The sequence below is a fragment of the Acinonyx jubatus genome, chromosome B4, assembly GCF_027475565.1.
Source record: "Acinonyx jubatus isolate Ajub_Pintada_27869175 chromosome B4, VMU_Ajub_asm_v1.0, whole genome shotgun sequence".
Taxonomy (NCBI): Eukaryota; Metazoa; Chordata; class Mammalia; order Carnivora; family Felidae; genus Acinonyx; species Acinonyx jubatus.
Genome location: NC_069387.1, coordinates 112125677 through 112149237, shown reverse-complemented (window position 1 = coordinate 112149237; position 23561 = coordinate 112125677). Strand labels below are relative to the sequence as shown.

The window sequence follows — 23561 nt, the reverse complement described above, 5'->3', positions numbered from 1 at the left end:
TCATTTAGCAGATGACTAAATAAAGCCCAGTGTTAAAGGACTGTCCAACATGATAATTCTGTGCTAAAGAATATCAGAATATTCTAGAAACTCTAGTTTCCTTAGAATGGAACCACCCACATTTTTTGTTGTCATTGTTGCTATTGTTACAATTTTTTAAAAATAATATTAGCTTAAAAAATCTGATTACAAAGATAATCATGGTTATGACAGAAAATTTGAGAGACACACAAATCAAAGTAACCCATAGTCCCTATGTCTAGATAACTCCTGAAAACCTTTTTCTGATGGTATTTATGATTCATATTTAATGGTGTCATATTTACCCGTCCTTTTGCAACTTGGTTTTTAAACTTAATATGTTGCGATCTTTTTGTATTTTTATTTGACTCATTCAGTAGTCTGTTGCAACATCATGAATTATCCACTTAAACAGTTCATTTTACCAACGAAACCGGGAAGAAACGCTCATAACAATGTGGAGGGCTTTCTGAAGTCTACTTGGCTGCATTTCAAATGAATGTTTATCACAGATAATTTTTTAACTTGTTCTGTTGCCTCAGGGTGCATGACGTATGGTGCATAATGGCGGATCTAAGCCGTTTGGTGAAGTTACCCAACTTTACGTTAAGGAGCAAGAGAAGGCATGAGTTATCTGCTGTTGTGGGCAGACGGCTCCCTGCATATATGTGAAAGAGAACTGTAATAGTTCTACAATGTGCTCACGGGCTGTGGCTGGTTTTTCTGGTAGGGTTATGGCACTGGAGAAAGAAATCTATTAGAGGCTCATTAGCTTCCACAGTAGCAAAGGAATCTTGCAGCCAGCTGGAGACCTCCTACAGGCTTTAGGACATATGCCTTTTGTTGCTGTCTGAAACCATAGTGACTGCATGTTGTGGAAATTAAAAAATCAGCAGACAGTGGGAAAATAAAGAAACTGAGACAATAGAAGCAGTGTTGGAGCTATGGGAAAGTGGGCACCAGCCCTCTATCTTCAGGGGCACTCACTGTTACTTTCCATGGGTCTGACCAACCTCTTGACCAAAATGCTTGGTGGACATACCAGTGAGGAGGGAGGGGACAGTCATTTGAGAGGCCATATTAGCTCTTTAGGGTAACAGACCCATTGTTGGAAACCTTGTTGCTTCTGCTTTGGTGGTATTGGCTAGGAGAGGCAATGAGAAGCATTTGAAGCATATTTGAAAGGATTTAGAGGGTAAAGAAAAGGAATAAGCCAAGGTTAATTTTGGGGTCTCAAACTTAATAATTAAAAGGTGGATGGAATGGAAGTTTGCAGTAGTAGCCACTGGTATCTTGGAGCTAGAGTAAAATGGACATATGTGGATATATACATTTTGGAGTGGTTGACAAAAATGACATTGAATCGGTAGGAACAGGCAAGATTTTTGAGAGCTCTGATAAGAGAAATGAATGAAGACTGTTCAGGTCTGGTCGTGAAGCCCCACGTTTGGAGAAGCAGGGCAAGGTCAGGACCAAAACAGACTCAGAGCCAGATTGTCTGGGACTGCTGGGGAGGGGGCAAGACCCCACCCTACCCTTTAAGAGCGGTGTGACTCAAGTAAGCTATTAAGCCTCTCCAAACCTTGACTTACCCATTTGCAAAAGGGAATAGTCATGTGACCTACCTTGTTGGATTGTTGTGAGAATTAATGAATCAACATGTGTAAACTGTGACATATATAAACAGGAACACGTATAACAGAATCAGTGCCTGGTAGCTGGAAACATGATATATGTGTTTGCTTTTATTGCTAATATTGTTTTTTTGAAGTTTATATATTTATTTTTGAGAGAGAGAGGGACAGAGAGAGAGAGAGAGAGAGAGGGAGAGAGAAGGGGCAGAGAAAGAATCCCAAGAAGGCTCTTCGCCATCAGTGTGGAGCCCGATGAGGGGCTGGGTCTCACAAACTATGAGATCATGACTTGAGCTGAAACTAAGAGTCAGATGCTTAACCGACTGAGCCACCCAACCACCCCACTAATATTGCTGTTGATCGCTGGGAAGAAATGAAGGAGAGAAGGAAGGATGGCAAGAAAGGAAAAATCTGTAATAGGTTGGGGGAATCCATTACAACATAGCAGTGTGTTTGTTAAATTCTTGTGGATTATCATTTATGGAGATATGAATTACTTGATAAATAAGGCTCCAAAGATGAAGGAGCGAGTAGACAAGTCCATTTGAAGAGGAGAAAATATTGCATCCTTTTGAAAATGAGGTTTCAAGAAATGAATTTCCCTTCACTACTGAGAACATTTGCTGAACGTTTTGTCATTCCCCTAATTATTCTCTTTGTGGATCTCCACCACTGCCTACTCAACCTCCAACATTGTGCAAGCTATTTGGCACATTCTTTTTTTTTTTTTTTTCTTACTTTCATGTCAGTCCAACCTTCTCAATTGTGAGTTAGGAGAGGGCATCTTGGTGTCTTAGATATCTAGCCCAGTGCTTGGCACATACAGTCACCTAGCACATGTGGAACATGTTGCTCCTTTAGGGGGAAGACTAGACCTGTCAGATTGAAAAATAGATTGGACATCTTCTAGGAGTAGACTTGTAGGAGCATCCCTTCCTTAGGTAAGTCTCTCTCGTCTGATAGCACGTTCTATCTCCCTGGCAGGTCTTAGAACTTCCCTGCTCTGGAGGAGAGCTGGTGGGAGATTCCCCTTCTCCTGGCATCTCACACCAGACTAGTCATGGGCCCTGCCTCCATTTTTATGAGGAAGGAGCCCAGGAAAGGCTGCACCGCAGGCAGTCTCCGATCTGCCAGGAAAACAGCCCAATCATGTCCCTAAAGAAGGGTTAAATGAGAACGAACGATGAGCAACAGCCCTGGTGCAAACAGTGTCAGAATTGAACCAGTAGTTTATGATTTGAAGCTTGTGATGTTTAGACTGTGTCCCTACAAACTGAACGTGTCTCTCCCAAACTTGTATGTCAAAGCCCTAACTGCCAAATGCATTGGTACATTTGGAGACGGGGCCTTTGGGAGGTAATTAGGTTTAGATGAGGTCATGAGGTTGGGGCCCCTGTGATGGGACCTGGCCGCTTATAAAAAGAGGAAGAGATACCAGTGTGCTCTCTCTCAGCCATGTGAGGCTGCAGGGAGAAGGTGGCCACCTACAAGCCAGGAAGAGAGCCCTCACCATAACCCAACCATGCTGGCACCTTGATCTTGGACTTCCTAGCCTTCAGAATGTGAGAAATAAGTGTTTGCTGTTTCGGCCAGCCAGTCTGTGGTATTTTGTTATAGCAGTCCAAGCTGACGAAGACACTCATACAGATTTCTTATGCTTGAAAAAATTACGTGAAAGTCATTCATATATTCAGTTAGGAGAACAAGTAGTTTCACAAATTCCAATTAAAATAATACTGCCAATAATGTGGCCAGTACTGACTGAGTGTCTACCACATGCCCAGCTCTGTGGTAAGCTCCTACAAACATTATCTGATTTACTTATTTACTCATCATGACCACCTTATGAGACAGGCACTATTACCATCCCTTCCTTACAGGGAAAGACCTGAAGCTGAGAAAGGGTAATTCATTTGGCCAAGGTCACAGAGCAGTAGTCAGAACAGCATAGATTGGAACCCCAGAGGGCTTTTGATTTTGCCATAGGACTTATAAAAAAAATCAGTGTGTGTGTGTCCACGGATGGCAAACTGGAGGCCATGTGGGTAGATTTTTTATTAGAACGAGGCACAGCCACTACCCATAAGGCCTAACGCTCTGCTGGCTGTAGGCGTGTCGATATGTCAATGAAGAAGGCCTGAAGGAAAGGCTGGATTATGGCCAGTCCTTGTCTGAGGTAGTAAAGAACCAGGGATCATTGATCTCGACTTATAACTCTTCAATAATTGATGGAATCAAGAATGAATTTTAAAAACCTATTAGGATTAATCCAGCTGGCTTTCCCAGAAGTAGATGTGTATGTGTGGAATGTGTTTCTGTAATAGCTCATTAATTTTTCAGCGTTCCCAATGTGCATGGCGCTGATTGCAAGCTGGGGCATACGCTTGTGCAAGTTTACTTCAACGAGCAGGCTGTTTCCTAAGCTGTATCAAGTTGTAAATCTGGGGTTGTAAAGCATCACAATATTAGGATTCTTTGTTTGTTTGTTTGTTTTTGCAGAGCTCATTAGCCACTGGCAATTAGCATGTTTCGCTGCACAAAATGGCATCATTTGGCACCTTCTGTGGCCACTGTCACGGATGCGATGATATCAGTTAAACTCCACGTGCCATCTGCTATCACGCAAAGATAAAGGTGGGATGAGGGGGCTCTTTGGCCATCTCTTACTTTCTTAGCTACCAGAGGCTTAATGGAAACAAAAATGACTATGTGCAACACTCTCCGTGCCTCTCTGGGAGAAACACCATCTTGGCTTTTTGGATTCTGCTGGGTGAAATGAAAGAACATATATTAGTAATTCAAGTAACTGGTGACAGATCAGTACAGTGGTTTACTAAACCTGCCCTTTCAAATGAGCTCAACAGAATTTATCCTGCTTTGATTCTCCTCTTGAGAATCACAGAATGAATATTTATATTTATGCAGATGAGCAAATAAAGCAATGTCACAACTTAAAGGTCGGTGTCCTCTGGCTACCTTAAGGTGACATTGCCCTGCTTCTTTACTCTTGTAGTATTGTTTAGCGTTCTTCCCCCATCACTTGAGGAGAAACTTATGAACCGCGTTAAAGATGTCCAGTAATTTCTTGAAGTCAGAAAGTCCTGTTTATAGCGTTCTACCATACACCAGGCCAGCACCTGCAACTTCAGTAGCCTGGCCAGACTTGATACATGGAGATTGCATGGACCTGATAATCCCCATGTGTGGTTAGGAGGACTCCTGAAATAGGAGCCCTATTGTCCTTGACCACCATCCAAATAATCCTTGGGAGTTTCTTTAAATTGAGAAGAAAGTCATTTTGGGGATTATCAGGAAGTGGGGATTAGATTCTGGCCTCTCGATTTTTATGTCATTTGCATCAACTTGCAGTGCTACTCAGAAAAAGCTGGGAACTGTCTCTTAGGTTTAGACGAAATGCTCTGATGACTCAGTCTACAAAATGAATGTCTTGTGGGTCTGTCTCCTTTCTATTAAATTCATCAGGAGACTCTGCAGAATACTTCAATCAAATAGAAGCAATTACCCAAGCAGCATTTACTACAAAGGATGCGCTTGGGGGACTTTTCCTACTGGAACCCTGAAAGGCAACTGTCTAGCTGATTATCTCACTCATTCTGACCACCTTATTGATCTTTTTAAAGGGGAGATGGCGGAATCTCGGTAGGGACGAATCAGCTTTGCAACTCTTAGCCCTCGAATGCCCAGTGGTAAATTATTATGTCCAATTTGAACGGCAATAATTGGGGTCTCTGGTCTTAGCAAATTTCTCTCTGCTTTTCTAACTTCGGGGATAATTTTAGGGCCTTGGGGAAGAGACACAAGTGTTCAGGAGAAGCTTGAAAGTCTTTATTGAATCCACAATCTTATTATCTGTATCAAATACTGAGTTTTGCTGAAACAGAATCTCTATTTCAACAATATCTTTAAATGACACATTTGCACATCAAAGCTTGAGAAGCACTGCACGTACCATGATTTTGGGACTTGGAGACTCTCTTCGAAACTCCTTGAAAAGGAGATGCGGTGGGGTACCGTGGAAGATGTTGCATATCTTATACTATGTGGTATTTCCCGTGATGGTAGGCACACAAGAAAGAACAATTAGTATGATTTAGAAGCACCATGAACGGTGCAGACTTTCCTGGGCTCCTTCCGGACATAAATGCAGGCAGGGCCAGTTACCGCTGAGGTCTGAGGTCCCAGGGGAAGGGACATCTCCCACTTGCTCTTCAGAGGGCCCCCCACTAAGGGCTGTGTGGGAGATCGAAATATGACTGTGTTCCTTAGTGTGGAGGTTCCCAAACTTTTTAGCTGGCATCAGAATCAACTGGAGGTCTTGTTAAAAAAAAATAGGTTGCTGTGTTTGGGGCTCCACCCCTGAAGTTTCTAATTTAAAAGGTCTGGCATGGGCCCCAGAATCTGCATTTCTGACAGTTTCTCAGGTTAATATGGAAGCTCTGCTCTGGGGCCACCAGCCTTTGGGAATCACCGCTCTGGGTGTTAATCCATGCAGAGCATTTGCTCTCAAAGTGTACTAACTTGTGCTAAACGTCTGCTGTGTTTAGAACGAGTTCTAATTTCTAGGGATCTGTCCTTGAGTAGATTGCTTAACCCCACTTGATTGTTTCATTTGGGTTATTATGTCCTACGAGACAGTACATGTTCATGTGGATTTGTTATGCCCAGAATTCGTGATCCCCAAAGACCACCAGGGAGCCGAGTCCGATGCAAAAGCAGAAGAACCTTTATTTGAGCTAGCTCGAGCTCAATCCCCTACCTGCACCGACGCAGCGGTGAGATACCAGGGAGAGAGAGCGAGTTTCAAAAGCACAAAGGTTTTATTGGGGTCTAGGGGCAGTTGGTGAGGTAATGGCTGTGGCCTCAGCCAATTGGCTGGGGAAGGGTCGGAGTCCTGTTACGCAGGTCGCTGGGCGTGTTTTGATTGGGAAGTTTGAACAGGTGAGTGGGAGGTTACTCAAGGGGAAGAGGCATGGTCGGCCAGCATAGGTCCGCCCCTTCAGATTGTTGTGTCATATAAGACAGAAGAGGTGAAAGGGATCCCTAAAGAGTGAGGAGCAAACAAATGTTAGCTATGATTTATTCACTAGTGGCTTCCTGGTTCCACACACAGAACCTGCCGCTGCCCATGCTGAGTGGCCGAAGCAAGCTGGCTGGAGGGGAAGGGGGGAAAGGGGACAGAGGGGGAGGAAGGGTATGGTTAGCAGTTAAAAGCCTAGGTGCCATTTGTCTGACTCAAGCCGTCTGACACCAGGCCTAGATCACTTCAGAGTCTCGCTTTCCCCCTTTTGTGAATGAGGAATGAGCCTGGTGTTGTCAGGGGTCCAGGGCTTCTGGGGATGCCTTGAAGGTGAGCCTGTGGGACTTTGCCCAGCTTCCAGCATTGCAATTCCACCTGGATTGGATTTCCAAATAAGAATGCTTTTGTAAAGAGGGCGCCACTAAAAACAAAACCCGTTTAAAGACTACCAGGAAGGATAACCTTCAGCTTTCAAAGTTCACTTTCAGACTCATGGAGGATGTCCCCAGAACAGCACGATTGTTCTTTTCTTTCACAACCAAGTTGAAGATGCAGACAATTTAGCCCTAAACCTGCCCCTCTCTAATCTGCTCTAACAGTAATCTGTTGTCACCAAGACCTCTGCCTCCACATGCCACCACCCTGGATGGAAAATCAGTGCCAGTCTGAAGGCCAGGAGGGAGGTGGGGTCACCAATACAACAATGATGGGAAGGTGCCCCCCAGCACAGAGACAGCATTCTGCTCCCTGATGGTGACTGTCACTGGTGAACCTATTCTAGGTCCTAGACCTGGGGTAAATTATTTGACAAGAGGAGATTTTGCGAGAAGACCCATACCTTATACATCTCTGTAAGTTAACGCCTAATACCAAGACTGGTACTCAGCTGGTTCCAGTAATTCATGGCCGATGCCTGTCCTGATTGGTGACACATGCATTCTAACTGGTTGCTGCATATGTTCTATCAGTTATGAAATATTTTGAAGACCCCCTTCCCTACTCGTCACAATAGCTGTCCCCATGACATGTCTGCAGTGAAAGGAGAAGGAGCAAATGGGACCTGAATTCGGTAGCAGAAGGGGGTGGAACAGGTAATCTGCAGCTACATCTGACACCGGAATGTTCCCACGGGAACACCTCAAGTCCAGGGAAGTTGAGCACTGCAAAACTCTGCCTATGCTCACAGAACCTGTGCTTGAGAGATGAAAGGAGAGCTTAGAGCTGGCACACAGAGAGGGTCCTCCCTTGTGCCTCCTTTGGGCATCTGGAAGTGACTACTAGCCGCCTGGTTAATGGCCGCTTTCTCAGAAGGACTTGGAGGCCACTACACGTTCCAAGCACAGGAGGGCTGTGATCTCTCTCTCTCTCTCTCTTTCTTACACACACACACACACACACACACTCACTCACTCACTCACTCACTCGCATGTACTCAACACCTTTGGGAGGCTTATTGACCATTCACGATTTTGATTGACCTGCAAACGGGAGAGCTCACCTGGAAATGTCAATGCAAACATACCTGACTGAAATGTTCTGACTCAGAAGGATACCAGGAGAAAGCCCTCAAAGGCAGAAGTGTAAATCATGTGCAAAAGATGCACACTGCCTCCCAGGTGAGTAGGATCCATGGATGTGGCCACCAGCACCCCCCTTGGAATCCAAGTTATGTAAAATGTATGCGTGACCGAGTCCTTCTTGGCTTCAGACACTTCAGTGGCTCTTTGTCTTGTACCAGAAAGACATGTTTTTAAGCACACACATGAGCCTCTCATGATCTGGCCCATTTACCTTCTTGATATTCCTTACTCTGCAATTTGTTTTCTGGAAACAGGGAATGGATTGTAATTTCCACACAGAGCGGCCCACACTGGCGGTGTTTGCCCTCTTCCTGCCCTCCCCAAGCCCGACTCCTAGTCATCTTGTGAGATTTAGGGCCAGGGATTATCTGTTAAGTAACTTAAAAGGGAAAATACTTCACATTAGGCTGGTGTTTAATTAGCTGTGTGCCCTTGAGTTTTAAAATCTGTTTTGACTTGATCTTTCTCTGGTCTTCTCCCTCTCTATTATCTTCATTGGAAAATTTTAAGATAATGGTGCAGGTACTGCTAGGCGCTAACCCAATGTGTGTGCTCTCCATTTTTCTTGCTACAAAAACCCTGCTTTGCTTGGCGGCAGGTGCAGAATTAACATGCTGACTTGCTCTGAGGCCATGTGACTCAAATATGGCAATGAGGTTTAAGCAGGAGTTGCAGGATGCGGCTTCTGGAAAAACTTTCTCAAAGGGGACAGAGTTGGTAGCTTCTGTCTTTTATATATATATATATATATATATATATATATAGCCATAATATATATAATATATATATATAATATTTATATATATGGTATGTTTATTTATTTTTGAAAGAGAGAATCAGAGAGCAAACAGGGGAGGTACAGAGAGAGGGAGACACAGAATCTGAGCTATCAGCACAGAGCCTAACATGGGGCTTGAGGTGAGGCTCGAACTAATGAACTGTGAGATCATGACCCAAGTCATGACACTCAACCAACGAAGCCACCCAGGCATCCCTGATCTTTGCTCTTCTTGTGGTCTGGAATATGGCTTGATATCTGAAAGCATACCAGTGGTCTTGCAAAGATAACAGCAGAACAGAAAAACAGAAGGAGCCTGGCAGGTTGCTGACACCTGGCCTGGGCTCTGGTCATATTACAGGAGAAATACTCTTTATTTGTCTAGGTCATTCTAGTTGGATTCTGTTACCTGCAGGCAAATGCTATCCTGACTTACACAGATCTCTCCATCCTGGACTTCCTTCTCTAAGAACAAGGTCATCTTTTGGCATTTGGACCTCTTGTGACTCTTTTACCGTCTATATATGATGAGGTTTCATAATAAGATCATTAGAGATGATTCGAAAATCATTAACTTCTTACAATTCTCCCCTTCTTGCTATTTGCCAACCCAATGCCTATAGTGGTTATGAGGATAGAGGGGGCTGAATTAGGAGATGGAAAAGTTACAGTGATTTGAATGAGAAATATATTCTAATTTCATTGGATGTAAGATAATTAGACTGATACATAATAAATGAACAGTTTGCACATCTAGCCAGGAATTTTCACAGTGCCATTCCAAAGCCATTAGATAACATAAAATGCTGGGAGCCTGTAAGGGGATCCCTGAAAAGAAATATTAGCAGTTTCCCCATTAAATTTATACTTCTCTTGATAAAGATCCTAGAAGCATATGATTAGAGTTGGTGTTTGAGGGGATAGATAAACCTGGATTGGATGGGGCATGGAAAAATTTTAATCATGTGAGTGAGAAATGTAACGTAGTTGGATTTTGGGGAAAAGGTTTACCCTTGAACTTGAACTCTAGATGTTTCATAATCTGGTGAGTATCAGAAGTTTGGTAGTTTCCTAAGATTCTATAAGCTATAACTATAATCCTATAACTACTCGTGGAATAAAAGGATGAGTCTTCCCCAGCCATGTCTAGGCTGGCTTGTGTTTCTCTCCCCTGCTTCCATAGTTCTCTGGAGTGATGGTTAAGAATGTAGAGACAAATTGTCTGGATTTTAATCTTAGCTGTGATTGAGGGAGTTAATAACCTCTCTGGGCCTGATGTTGCCATTTGTGAAATGTAGACAATAATGATATTTACCTATTGGGTGAGGACGATTGAAGTTAATCAACATAAAGCACTTAGATCGGTGTCTGGAACTTACTTAGTAAGCTGTCAATAAATGCTATTACATTGCTTATTGAATAAACTGTGACATGATGTTCTATTTATTCTACTAGATTGCCAGCTCCTTGCCAAACATGTCTTATTTCTTAATGTAGTGAGTATTCATTTAGTATTCAATCCATCGTTATTGAGGCACACGAATGAAATACCTCTCTGATGTTGCCTCCCTCGTGGAAAGTGTCTTACTTTATAAGGTGGTTTGCAGATTTATGTCTTATCTCCTCCCTTACCCTAAGCTCCTAGCTCCTGTTCTAAATCCTTCTGTTTAGTATGAGCTCAACAAACATTTCTTGAATAAATGAAACGTAAGCATTTCATGTGAGGGTTCTCACATGCCCAGAATCGTCATTTGTCGTTTCCTGATATGAACTCTTGCAGAATGTGTAATCCAGTGATAGCAAGCTGCTCGCTGTTTTTTAAATGTACCCTGCCCTTCACGTCTCCACACCTTGGCTCAGGTAGCTCCCATCTGCCTTCCAATCTCCATTTTGCCTGGCAAACAAACCCATATACATGTCTAAATTCCAGCTTTGACTCTCTTCCTCCAAAAGTCTGTTCTGATCCTCTCAGGAAGAGCCATCCCTCTCTCTCCCTCCCTCTTCTACCCTCACCTTGTCTTTTTACTCTATAATGATTTCAGGAAGGCTCATGCTGTGTCTTATATATTACAGAACCCAAGTACCTCGCATAGCACTTGACATAGAGCAGGTATTCAAATAAGCTTCTTAAAGGAATAGACACGTTGATCTATAGAAAGATACACAGACAGTCCTCTAATGAATGTGCTTTCCCATTCTAAGTCATAAATAAATAATCATATGCATTCACAACAACAAAGTGCAGTATGAATCCTCCTCCCCCCTCCCCCCCGCTCTCATTAGAGGTAGTTAAATTACTCTATCCATTTCTACCTTATCCAGGATACCTTCTGACATAAAGCATCCATTTAGGAGCACACAGGCCAGGTTTGGGAGTTCAGTTTGCACATATGGAGCAGAGGGAAGACAACTGACTGGCACAGGCCTTGAGCCCTGACCTCGGCTTTGTTGCCTTGGTGTTCAAAACCCAATGATGCTCATTCTGGAAAGGTGGGCATGCCCTGGAAGGGGAAAACAGAATCTGTGTGGACATGGCCCTTTTATGTTCATAAGAAGCAGCCATGGGTTAATAAATATCAAGAACCACAGGGTAATTATATGAAGACCTAGGAAAACAATAAGAAAGAACATCTGCATAAAGTAACATGAAGAGACACGAATTGGTATAGAAAACCTGCCCCTGCATCACCCATGCCTGGCAATGGATTAGATTTCTGGGTACTCTCTCAAGAACCCCATGTCTGTGGCAGCCAGGCCTGTTAGGATCATTGGATTAATGACGTTAATGCAAATGGTTGCAGAGAATTCAGAATGACTTTGAATTTAGGTCTCATGGTAAGAGGGGTGTTGGTGATTCCAAACTGGTTATCTTCGTTTTGTTCTTACAAATAGAATTGCTTTCTATGGAAAAATGGCATGCGTGCAGGATCCTTGTGTCTACTTCTGGACTGATTATTCACTAGAAACAATTACTGGAACAAATTCAGAATTTTTTATTTCCCTCCCCCAAACAAAATGGTGTGTGCATAGGGTAGTGGCATACTGTGTGGAAGGGGGTGGAAGGAAGGTTTTGCAACCTAATTTCCTCACAGAGAGGTCAGACTAGGAGATGGACTAACAATAAATACAAAGATGTTTGGGGTTTGGGGTGTGGCTGGCAGTCTGCTGTCTCTGTGTAAATACAGTATAACTTATGCTGCCTTTATTTGTTTGGAAGCACACAACTAAACAAACATCCTTGAGAAACGCATTTTTCTTTTTTGTTTGCTCGTTCGATGCTTGGCTATTCTGGTTATTTGCTTCAGGATGAAATTCTGGACCCAGGAGGTTGTGTAACCAGGTACCTGACCCAGACTTTGCAGCCCTCTTGGGCTGGTCGGCCTAACCCCCCTCCCCTCCCTCTCCACCCCACACAGCATCCAGATACCCAAACACAACCACTCTAATCCTGAGTTGCGTTGCCCCAGGGGAGTCATATCCCAAGGGACTAGTCCCATAGTTGCTGGAATAATCTTGTCTCCTTTCTGGTACCAGAACGTCTCCTTATTCTATCTTCCACTGAAGATTCAAAGGTCCGTGGTGTGGGCTGGGACAGCAACAATTTAGAGAATCCAGAGAATTCTCCTCCCACTGCTGAGCAGGCCACACACCCATGCATCAACAGTCAACAATGAGCCTACTCTTACACGTTAGTGCCAGAAAAGTTTCTGGCTGGTGGAGATGTGTCCCCAACCCCCATACCGTGGACCTTGAATGCATACACATGGTAAAGAACAGATTGGTCTTGGTAAATATTTTATTCTAATTTAAAATCAGCTGGCACTTATTGGCCACTTAAGTATTTTAACATCATTATCATGTAGATTTTCCCAAGCACCCTGCAAAGTAGAATTTACTGTTCTCATTCTAGAGCCAAGAAAGCTGAAGCTTATAGGGAAAGGTAAACAACTTACTTAAGGTTGCCTTGCTAGTGAACACAGAGCCAGAATTCAAAGTTTAAATATGCAAGTTGGACTTGTAAATAGGGGGAAGAGAAAGATACTACAAACCATGTTAGAGCACTACATTTATTTATTTATTTATTTATTTATTTTTTAATTGATATAATGATGGTTACATTGGGTAGAAGAGGAAACAGAGTGGGTTGAATGGAAGCTCCTCGAAAGATAGGTCCATGTCTTAAACTCTGGAACCCGTACCTGGGATCTTATTTGGCTTAAGTCTTTGCAGTGTAATTAAATGAAAGAACTCGAGATGAGATTGTTCTGGATTATCTGGGTGGGCCCTAAATCCATCTACACGTGTACTAATAAGAGACAGGGTGAGAATAGACATAGAGAGGAAAGAAGGTTACCTGAAGATAGAGGCAGAGATTAAAGTGGTACAGCCTCAGCCACAGAACACCCGGATGAAGAAACAAGGAAAGGTCCTTCCTTAGAACCTTCGGAAGGAGCCCAGCTCTGCCAGTTCCTTGATTTTGGATTTCTGGCTTCCAGAACTGGGAAAGCGTAAATTTCTCTTTGTTTAAGTCTCCTGGTTGGTGGTAATTTATTATAGAGGCCACAGAAGACTAATAAAGGGGGTAGTGCGAGTGAGTGGCAAGGGCACTGGCCAACTTGATTCCCAACTCTGACCTTCATTACGTTTGACCTTGGCATGGGGTCTTTCTGGGCCTCAGCTTCCTTATGTGGAAAACACCTGTAGTGAGACCCTTTCTGTCTCTGGTGAATCAAGGATTTAGGAGCACTGCTCTCAGTTTCCATGCCAGTGGCCAGTGGGTGGGAACAGTAATTATACGGTGACCTTTATCTTGGCAGAAATGTTTGAAGATGAATAATTAAAGCTCCTCCTTTAGAAATATGACTAGTGCATCATTTGCATTTTTTTGCAATGGGCTTAAACCAAGAACTGTTGGCTTCTAATTCCTGGGTGCAAATTTTAAAGGAAAATAATGAAAAATACTAGAGATTACGGGGGTTACCTGCTGCCCTATGGTGATATGTGTGTCTTAATGACGTAAAAATCTTATTGAAGGTACTATATTTTGGATAAGGCATAATCTAACTCTTCCTCCTGCTATGAATGTTGCCCAGTGGTTTCTTTCTTACCAGGCAAGCTCATCAGGCTGCATTCCTCGGATGTGATATCCTTGCCTGATAGTAAAATTCATGGTAAATATACCTTTTCCAGCAGGTGGTTTTCCAGTAATTGTGTGACTAGACAAGGTAGGTATTCTATTTTAAGAACCATAGTGTTTTACTCTATGCAAGAGAGAGAGTGCAATTTGGAATGCTTGCTTAGAACTATGGGTTGATTATACAAGAGGAGCAAATTAAGAAACAGCAACAATCTTAAAAAATATCTATCTCCTTTTATTTTTATTTTTTCTTATTTTTTAATTTTAATTTTTTTATTATTATTTTTAATGTTTATTCTTGAGAGAGAGAGAGAGAGAGAGAGAGAGAGAGAGAGAGAGAATGAGCGGGGGAGGGGCAGAATGAAAGAGAGACAGAATCTGAAGCAGGCTCCAAGCTCTGAGCTGTCAACACAAAGCCTGACGTGGGGCTTGAATCCACAAACCGTGAGATCATGACCTGAGCCGAAGCTGGACACTTAATGGACTGAGCCTCCCAAGGTGCCCCTAATTTTATTTTTAAAGAGAGAGAATAGGCAGGGGAGAGAGGGCCAAAGGGAGAGAGAGAGAGAGAGAGAGAGAGAGAGAGAGAGAGAGAGAGCACATGAGCTGTGGAGAGGGGCATAGGGAGAGAGAGAATCTTAAGCAAGTGCCACACTCAGCACGGAGCCTCACATGGGCTTGATCCCACGACCCTGGGATCATGACTTGAGACAAAACCAAGAGTTGGACTCTCAACTGACTGAGCCACCCAGGCGCCCCAAATATCCCCTTTTAAAATAATCAACAGAGAAATGACAAATCGATTGCCAGTCGGTGAAATCTGGGATATATTTTTCCATTACGAGTCTCAGAAGATAATTGGGAACGTTCCTTTTCCTGTTTGACTATAATTTCCAGCTCAACTTTCTACCAAAAGATTCCATTTTCTAGAACCCCACTGAGACTTCAGAAAGGACAGGGAGCCTGTGGCTCTTGTCCAGGGCCTGATACATAGTGGCCCCTTCATGAATGTGGAGTGAACATACAGAAGACTCATCCCTGACAAGCCAGTTTCAACACAGAACAGAGCCAGCCTGTAGAGTCTCATCAGTGTGGAGAACTCCCAAAGCTGTGACCTCCAGGGCTCACCCTGCAGTAGTTACCAAACACACGTGTGGGCCACCCCCAGGGCAGCTGCTGGTACTGGTAGCTGCCCGCTCTCACCAGCTTTGCAGGCTACTGTCCTTGTGGAATGGAAGTCGCAATACAGCCCAGGGGGAAGAGGCAATACTTGTGCAAATGCCCAGCAGCTCCAGGTACACTTAAGAGAGAAAACACAATTCAGACTGGGAAGATGCGGAAGGTTACAAGATGCTGGAGGGAGAAAAGTATCCGGTGGAGAAAATATACAAAACACAAAAGGGATCATCATACAATTTCCCCTACCAGGCTTGTCCTAACTTAACTAACTCACCCACTAACTTCCTTTTTTCTTAAATAAACATGCACTATGCGCCAGGCTGTGTTCTAGGCACTAAGGATATAGGAATGAACAAAACAGACATGATCCCTGCGTACATGGAGCGTCCGTTCTAGAGGAGCCGATGCCAGTGGAAGAATAACACATGGTTCCTGCTGTGAAAGGAAGCTGGCCGGCAGCCTTGCCCTCCAGCCACGCCCAGCTCAGCCTCCCTGAGACCCTAGTCTCCCCTTCTGACTAATTAACAACATGCCGTCTATCTTACCACAAAGGGCAAAAATTTGCAACTATATGAGGTGATGGATGTTAACTAAACTTATGGTGGTGATCATTTTGCAATATATACATATATCAAATTGTTGTAATATACACCTTAAACTTATACGATGTTGTATGTCAATTATATCGCAATAACATGGAGAGAAAAAGAGAAAGTGCAATCCAGTAAAATATGATGCTGTGGAGTGTGAAGTCTTTCAAAAAAGCTGAAAAAAACCCCAAACAACCCAACAATCAATATACAATCTATTAGTCTCTAGTTAATACATTTCTAACAAGCTTCTAGGCTCTGCAAGAGCCAGGACAGGGTGTTCTCCCTCTCGGGTGCCACCCAAGCTTTAGAGACAGTGCTACGCGTATGTCAGGTTTTAAATAAAAGTCTGTGGAGGATATAACATTGTGTTGAATCTAATGTTCAGACACCTCAGGTGAACTTCGGGTGATAGACCATTTTACTCTCAGATCAGAATATCTTAGAAAGAATAGGTCCGTAACTTGCATACAGGAAGTGCTTAATGAATGAATGAGTACATGGTTTAAAAAAAACCAAAACACTAATATTTGTGTTGCTCTATTTACCACATCCAAAGCCTATTAGATGAGTACTATTTGCATCCCCATTTCACAGGTGAAGATTTTGAGGTTTTGAGTTAAGAACCATGCCTGAGACCACACTGCCAGAGAGAAACAGGGTTCAAACTCAGGGAGTTTGATTCTAAAAGCTCCCTAACACTATGTTGTGCTACTTCAGATCTGACTTGAGGGGGTGGGGGATGTCTTACTGGCATTCAATGTTTTTGTCTGGTTTCTTCCTCGAGAGATTTTTGAATACCTTGCTATTTGGGTTTTGTGCCGATGTTACTGTTGTAGGGCTTTTTACCACAATACTCAGGATTCATTGTGTCGCCGCTTCAAAGAAAGAAGAGGTGGACATGAAATGAGCAGCAGGCAAAAATTTATTAGAATATAAGATTAGAAAAGAAGAATAGTAGGAAAGCTCTTTTTACAGAGAGGGGACATTCCAAAGTGATGCCCCAGGAGTATAGGGGAGGGTCCTTGTTTATAAGGTTCTGGTCACCACCCCCTCCCTTCCCCCTTGTTCCTTCTCAGGTTCTACCCCGAGAGCTCTAGGTGCTGGGTTGTCCTTTCCTGATTGGCTCATTTCCATTGTATGAGGGGTGGTCTGGGGCCATACTTAGGTCTTTTGTCAAATTCCTAAGGGAAACCTGACAGGGAGTAGGTGGGGTCTGTTACATTCTTAAGAGTAGCCTATGCCTGAGGGGTTTGCTGTGGTCAGACACGACCAGCATGGTTCCTAGAGGTGGTTTGTCCATTTCCTTTTTCAGCTTCAGGGAAGACTGAAAAATTAAGTGAGGCAGATGGCTTTCTGTTATAAATTTTAAGGGGGCTAGAAAGATCTCCCTGCCCATAAAATCTCCCTGTTTGCTTCCTGATGTTTAAAATCCCACCAACGCACCTTCATCGCTTGGCCTCAAGTCATGTCCTCTGTCAAAACACAAACAAATCAGGGATTGATAAGTGACACTGTAAGTCAAGCCACCTGCCAGCCTGCCTGCCAACCGACTAAGTGACCGAGGCATCGTCTTACAAAGATTAAAGGTAAATAAGAGGTCTCTGCCCTCAGGAAGGTCTTGACTCTGGAAGCGGACAAATGGAAAAGAAATGCAGCAGTGTCTTAGACATAGGTTTAGGGAGGAATTCCTCCCCCAAAAGGAAAGGATACACTGCTCTACTTGGAAAGATGAGCACAGATATCCCTTAAGCCTAAAGTCCTTCACACTTTAGTAAGAATGAACTATAAAGATTTTTTTTTTCCAGAAGGTGTATTTTGGTGATAGGAGAAGGTTTGGAGTGAGTGTGAGTTCAAAGGAATAGTACAGAGGGAGAGAGGGAATGGCAGCAAGAAAAAAAAGTTCACGAAAACCTGGAATCAAGGTCATAACCCTGAGCTGATTTCAGAACTGAGATGAGCCTGCTCAATTGTCAGGCCACATGTTAAAACCCCATAATAAAAGAAGAATCCGTATTTTTACAAAAGGGTTCATGTCTATTCTATAAGGCAAAAAATGTTGTGACTGACTGATACACATATAGGCAAGCACTTCTTCATTGAATATCCTAGGGGTCAGCAAACTTTTTTAATAAACTGCCAGGTTGTTAACATTTTAGGCTTTGATGGGCACTATGGTCTGTGTAATGACTGTAGTGCAACTCTGCCATTGGCTTGTAAGAGCGGCCAAGACCAGTTTTCAAATCAGAGGGTGTGGCTGTGTTCCAGCGAAATTATTTATGAAAACAGATGGAGGACTGAATTTGGCCCAGAGGCCGTAGTTTGCTAGCTCATGGTTTATATCATTTAATAGACATGTTATTTATTCATTCATTCATTTATTTTATTAAAAACTTTTTTGAGAGAGAAAAAAACAGAGCAGGGGAGAGGGGCAGAGGGAAAGAGAACTTTAAGTAGGCTCATGCTCAGTGTGGAGCCCGACACGGGGCTCAATGTCACCACCGTGAGATCATGACTTGAGCCAAAATCAAGAATCGGACATGTAACTGACTAAGTCACCCAGGTTCCCTGCCAAGTTGTTCCTTTGAATTTACCAAAACTAGTTCTGTTATCATCTTACAAAGATTCTGCATGTCAGTAAAAATTACCTGCATGCTATCTTTTGCAACTGGCTGGTTGTGTCCTATCTCTTAAACTGTATGTCTGGTAACTCCATCTTATAACCAGAGCTGCACACAGATTTTACCTGCTCTAGGAAGCATTCTTTTTTAAATTTTAATTTACTTTAATGTTTTATTTTTGAGAAAGAGGAGAGAGAGAGAGAGAGGGAGAGAACGAGAGGGGGAGGGGCAGAGAGAGAGGGAGACAAAATCCGAAGTAGGCTCCAGGCTCTGAGCTGTCAGCACAGAGCCCAACATAGGGCTCAAACTCGTGAACTGCATCATGACCTGAGCCGAGGTCAGATGCCCAAACTTGACATCAAGACCTATAACCCGCCCTCCCCAATTCTTCTCCTCCCTCACCCATCCGCACATGGTTACCTAGATTGGTCAATGGAACTATCTGCCACCCAGAGATACAAGCCAGAAGCTTGGAGGTCATTCTTGACAACTTCCTTCCTCTCACCCTGATGATCTACTATTCACAAAGTCTAGATGATTCTACCTCCTAATACCTCCTCAACTGAAATACTTCTTTTTAACTCCAGTGCGTTCATCAGAGCCTAGCCTACTAACTTCTCATATCTGAACATTCTAATTGTTCTGCTGGAGTCCTCTCTCACCTAAATGTCATGTCTACCCTTTATCCATCTGGCCGTGTCCGTCCAGTCAGTGGTTTCGGACTGCTCTTAGGGTAAGGAACAAAATCCCAAACACCCTATTAGACTCTGCATGATCGACTCTAACATCATCATCTTTCTCTGAGACTGCTCTCTCTTTCCCTTCCTCTGACACACCTGAATCAGGTATTATTTTAGAGCTTTATTCTCATTTGTGTCTGTAGAAGATTTGTATCAATAATTCTATTCGTCACCAACTTTTGTATCCACACCCTTTACCAAGTAACACTTCCGTGCTCTCCCATGTAGGTGGCACATAATTTCCTACCCCACCCCCACTGAGTTCAGTCATGTGACTTGCTTTGGCCAGTAGAATTAGGACAGACACCGAGTCCATGCTGCAAGTGTCTTCCCGAACCTCTCCTTTCACCATAAGAAGAATATACCCTTTGGTTCCATGGAAAGGACGAGGAACATGCAGAGCGGAACTACCCAGCTGAGACCAGCCTACTTCAACTCACACCTGATAGATGCACAGATACATAAGAAAAAACAGCTGGTTGTTGTTTTAAGCCCTTGAGGTTTGGGGTGGTTGGTCATATAGGAATAGCTAATGGAAACACTAACGCGATAATCTGCATTTTCCCGTGTGGCTTTGTAAATGTCCTCAGCCTTAGTCGATATGTTTAGGTCAACTGGGGTTAAGAGGGTTAGAATCAACAAAGATGGCATACGCGGATCTCATTCCTCCGACTGAAAACAGCAATATTTTGCTTGAGGATCGAGGTCCTGTAATAAAACAATGGCCACTTCCTGACAATTTCTCCGTGACTTTCCAAGTGAAATAAGGGCTTTCCTGCCCAGCTTGCAAACGGGGTGGGTGAAACTGAGCATGGATCTTTCCCTTGCCGTCACAGAGGCTCTTCATCCCCAGGAAGAATGGCAAGCCCACCGGCGCATCCCTGGGGACCATGCTGAAAATCCAGAGCTGGTTTCTGACACAGCCTACCTGCTTCTCAAATACAGACACGATCTGTCAGAAGAGACCTTTGAAAGGTCGTCCTAGCTTCAAACAGCGCATCTTGCTGTTTTTATCCTTGTCCTCTGAGTTTCTCTTTGAAGAGCTGTTGAATGTTTCTGGCCTTTATATTTTCTCAGCCTGACAAAACCAATTACTAAGTGGATGTTAATTAAGCCACAGGGCCAAGTCATTGGCAATTCAAAATGAAAACCATGACCGCATGTGGCCGTCATACCTTGCCCCAAAAAGCCACAGCAAAATGCTCTGCCTTCAAGGAGACTCTTGAAATTAAGACTCTGTCACCCATAAATGTTAAGCGACTCGGGGGCTGTAAAGCAAAGTGCCCTGATTAATGTGCCATCAGGTTTGCTATGTCAGAACAGCCACAGAGAGGGAAAAGTCAGCAGTGGACAGTTTTCACAGCATTAGAGAAAATAAAGACGTGCCCAGCTGGCTGGGTGCAATTCTCTCTGAAATAAGTTTTTCAAATGTATGTTTCAGTTTTGCTTAAATCCACCCCAAATTCCAAAGCAGACATCTGGAAAAGAGAGGCAATGAACTTTCCTAGCTAAAATGTTCTGGATATTTTCTTTTTGGTGAGGAGGGGGAGAAGATTAGATATTTGAACAATTCGTTCTTTCTCTGCTTTTAAGCTAGCCCTACCAGGTTGTCTTCAACGGCCTGGATTCGCAAGAGGGCTGCCTTTACTATACCCAATGGCCGGCAGACCATCGCTAACCTGACCTTCTACTCTAGAAGAAGAAAGTGAACTAGACCTCTGTTCTCCCTCTTCTCCAAACTACTTGGAGCCAACATGTCCTGAAAAGTGTGTGACTTCCTGTGCTGTCTCCCATCATAGGACCTCGTGGCATTTGGGGTAATATGGCAACCCAGAGACCCATCTTGCCTTGTAGTGCTCTGATCGAGCATGGGAGGTCCGGCACCGTGTTACCCGAGAACCAGGAGGCCTTGTGGCAGGGCTGGGTGGTGAGTGGCTTCCTCTCTCTGGAAGAGAGGCCTGGGAAAAAGACCCCCCACTGATGGGCTGAAGCAGGGGAAGGGGTTCAGATAAGGTTGGATGTGTTCAGGGTGGTATGGCCATAGATAGGAGAAGGGGTTCAAATGAGCCAGTTGTGTTGAGGACCTTTGGGGATCTGGAGGGAATCTTGGTTGGAGTCTCAAGGGCGACAGAGAATGTGAAGAATTCTTTGGGCTTCCAGGCGGACTCTTGGAGAGGTAACATGGAGAGCCTGCAGGCTCCTGCTGGCTTCCAGGCTCCTTCCAGGTGAGCACTTCCTAGGTCTCTTGCTGAGGCAGCAGTGTGATGCTCCACAGACATTGCCCCTTAATCTCCTGTAAGTGGGAGACGTAGAGATGCGGTCTGGGGCTTGCTGGTCAGAGTGGAGAAGATTCTCCTGGTTCTCGCAGTGCTTCTTTGACAGACTCCTCACAGAGAACCGAGGAGACGCCCCACAGCCTCTTATCTGCACCTCTGGGCAGGGTGGCTCCATCTTTCCTATGCAGCTAAGAGCCCCTATTGCCGGAAGCTTCCAGGGGACATTGTTGGACTTGCTGTTCCTGGGACCACACTGGGGTTGTTCAGTTTCTGAATTCAAGTGCCACTCTTCCTCTGGTATGTCTTTGCCCTTTTCCAGAGGAAAAATTTACATGTAGGTTGTTGCATTTTTAGTGAGGAAGAGCAGAGTGTGCAGTCTTTTGCAAATGAGGGAGAGCAACGTGAGAAAAAAAGGTATCTGAAATTTCAGGTGAAAACCTCTAATTTGTCACGGGACATCGGTAGAGACCAGTTATTAGCATCCTTTAAGTTTTGAGGATAAATAACATAAACGATTCCAACCTTCCCATCTGAATAGTTTGTATGTTGAAATTTATATACTGTTTACTTATGCCTTCCAGGTTGAAACCAAAAATGTTTTAAAAACCTTAGTGACCTACGAGACTTTCTGAAGCCACAAAGCTCAACACCTTTTGATTATTCCATTTTAAGACAATTAAATATACATTAACATTTCTTACATTCTCTATCTATCTATCTAATCTAATCTATCATCTATCTATCTTATGCTTTGGTGTATTTCAGGGATATAAGGCTACAAGAACAAGGAGAACAGAGAGCCTGGGTGGCTCAGTTGGTTAAGTGTCTGCTTTTGGCTCAGGTCATGATCTCGCAGTTCTTGAGTTCGAACCCTGAATCAGGCTCTCTGCTGTCCATGGAGAGCCATCTTTGGATCTTCTATTCCCCCTCTCTCTCTGCCCCTCCCCGGCTCATGCTCTCTGTCTCTCTCTTTTAAAAATAAATAAATAAAAGTTTAAAAATATATATGTATTAAGAAAAAAACAACAACGACAACAAAACCCTTTCCCTCAAGATTTAAATTACAGGATGAAGCATGGTTTCAGTCATCGCTGTGAAGAATTTTGCAAAAGGCATTCTAGGTTTTTGTCTATCCTTGTATTTTGGAAAAATAACTTGCAAATCTGAAAAGAAAAACCCATATGTCACCCAAATGCCCTACTTCTTGTGATTAGAGGTGCTTTCTAGGACTCAGTAATGCAGAATGATCTCTCAGTTATACTTTTCTCATGCTCAAGGTAAACTGATTCTACCATTTGACAACTTGATCCATGACAACATGGAAACGACTTACTACAGCTCTGTTATTTTGTAGTTTACCGTATGAAGAAAGTAGCTTTGTGTGGGAAAGCATTGATCCTTACTCATCCTGCTAAAGATTGTGTAAGAGTCACCTCTCAATTACTTACAGGCCTGGTGTGGGGCTATGGATAAGATACTATCTTCCTTTGCAATGGACAATGCGGGAAGCGGTTTCAGACTGTGCATGGCTTGTTTATAGATGACGTATCAGTAATTGATCACATATTATGAGATCTCCAGTAACAATTTTAGCAAGTCTGTAATTCTAAAGCAAAACTCAGCCATCTGGAATGCATTGGGAATGAACACATTTGAATGGCCAAATTTTAAGGATAACTAATAATTTTCTTTAGTACTCCATGATTTTAATTGCACTGACAACACTTTTTAGTAGATCTTTTTCTACAGTGTATTATTTACCTCCTCAACTTGATAATAGAGAACACTGAACAGCTGTATATCTTTTCTTGATGACCTAGCCTCTTTATGTTGATTATCACTCATAGTACTAGTTGACATGCAATGGTTGTTACTATGTTTACCATAGCTTTATGAAGAATACAATAATTGTTACAGATTTTAATAGCATATGACTAAATGGCTTCACACCGATATATTCTCAAGTT

General features: G+C 43.2%; 1 protein-coding gene across 1 annotated transcript in view; it reads right to left on the bottom strand.

Moving 5' to 3' along the window:
• Window positions 1-21832, bottom strand: part of PLEKHG7 (pleckstrin homology and RhoGEF domain containing G7) — a 59828-nt gene extending 37996 nt beyond the window's left edge. Inside the window, 7 exon segments of the mRNA XM_053226592.1 lie at window positions 4372-4418; window positions 7754-7820; window positions 7822-7887; window positions 16232-16243; window positions 21211-21401; window positions 21404-21581; window positions 21584-21832. Coding sequence (XP_053082567.1) covers window positions 4372-4418; window positions 7754-7820; window positions 7822-7887; window positions 16232-16243; window positions 21211-21401; window positions 21404-21581; window positions 21584-21769 — 747 coding nt within the window. The 5' untranslated portion in view covers window positions 21770-21832.
• Between the last annotated feature and the right edge of the window lie 1729 nt (window positions 21833-23561).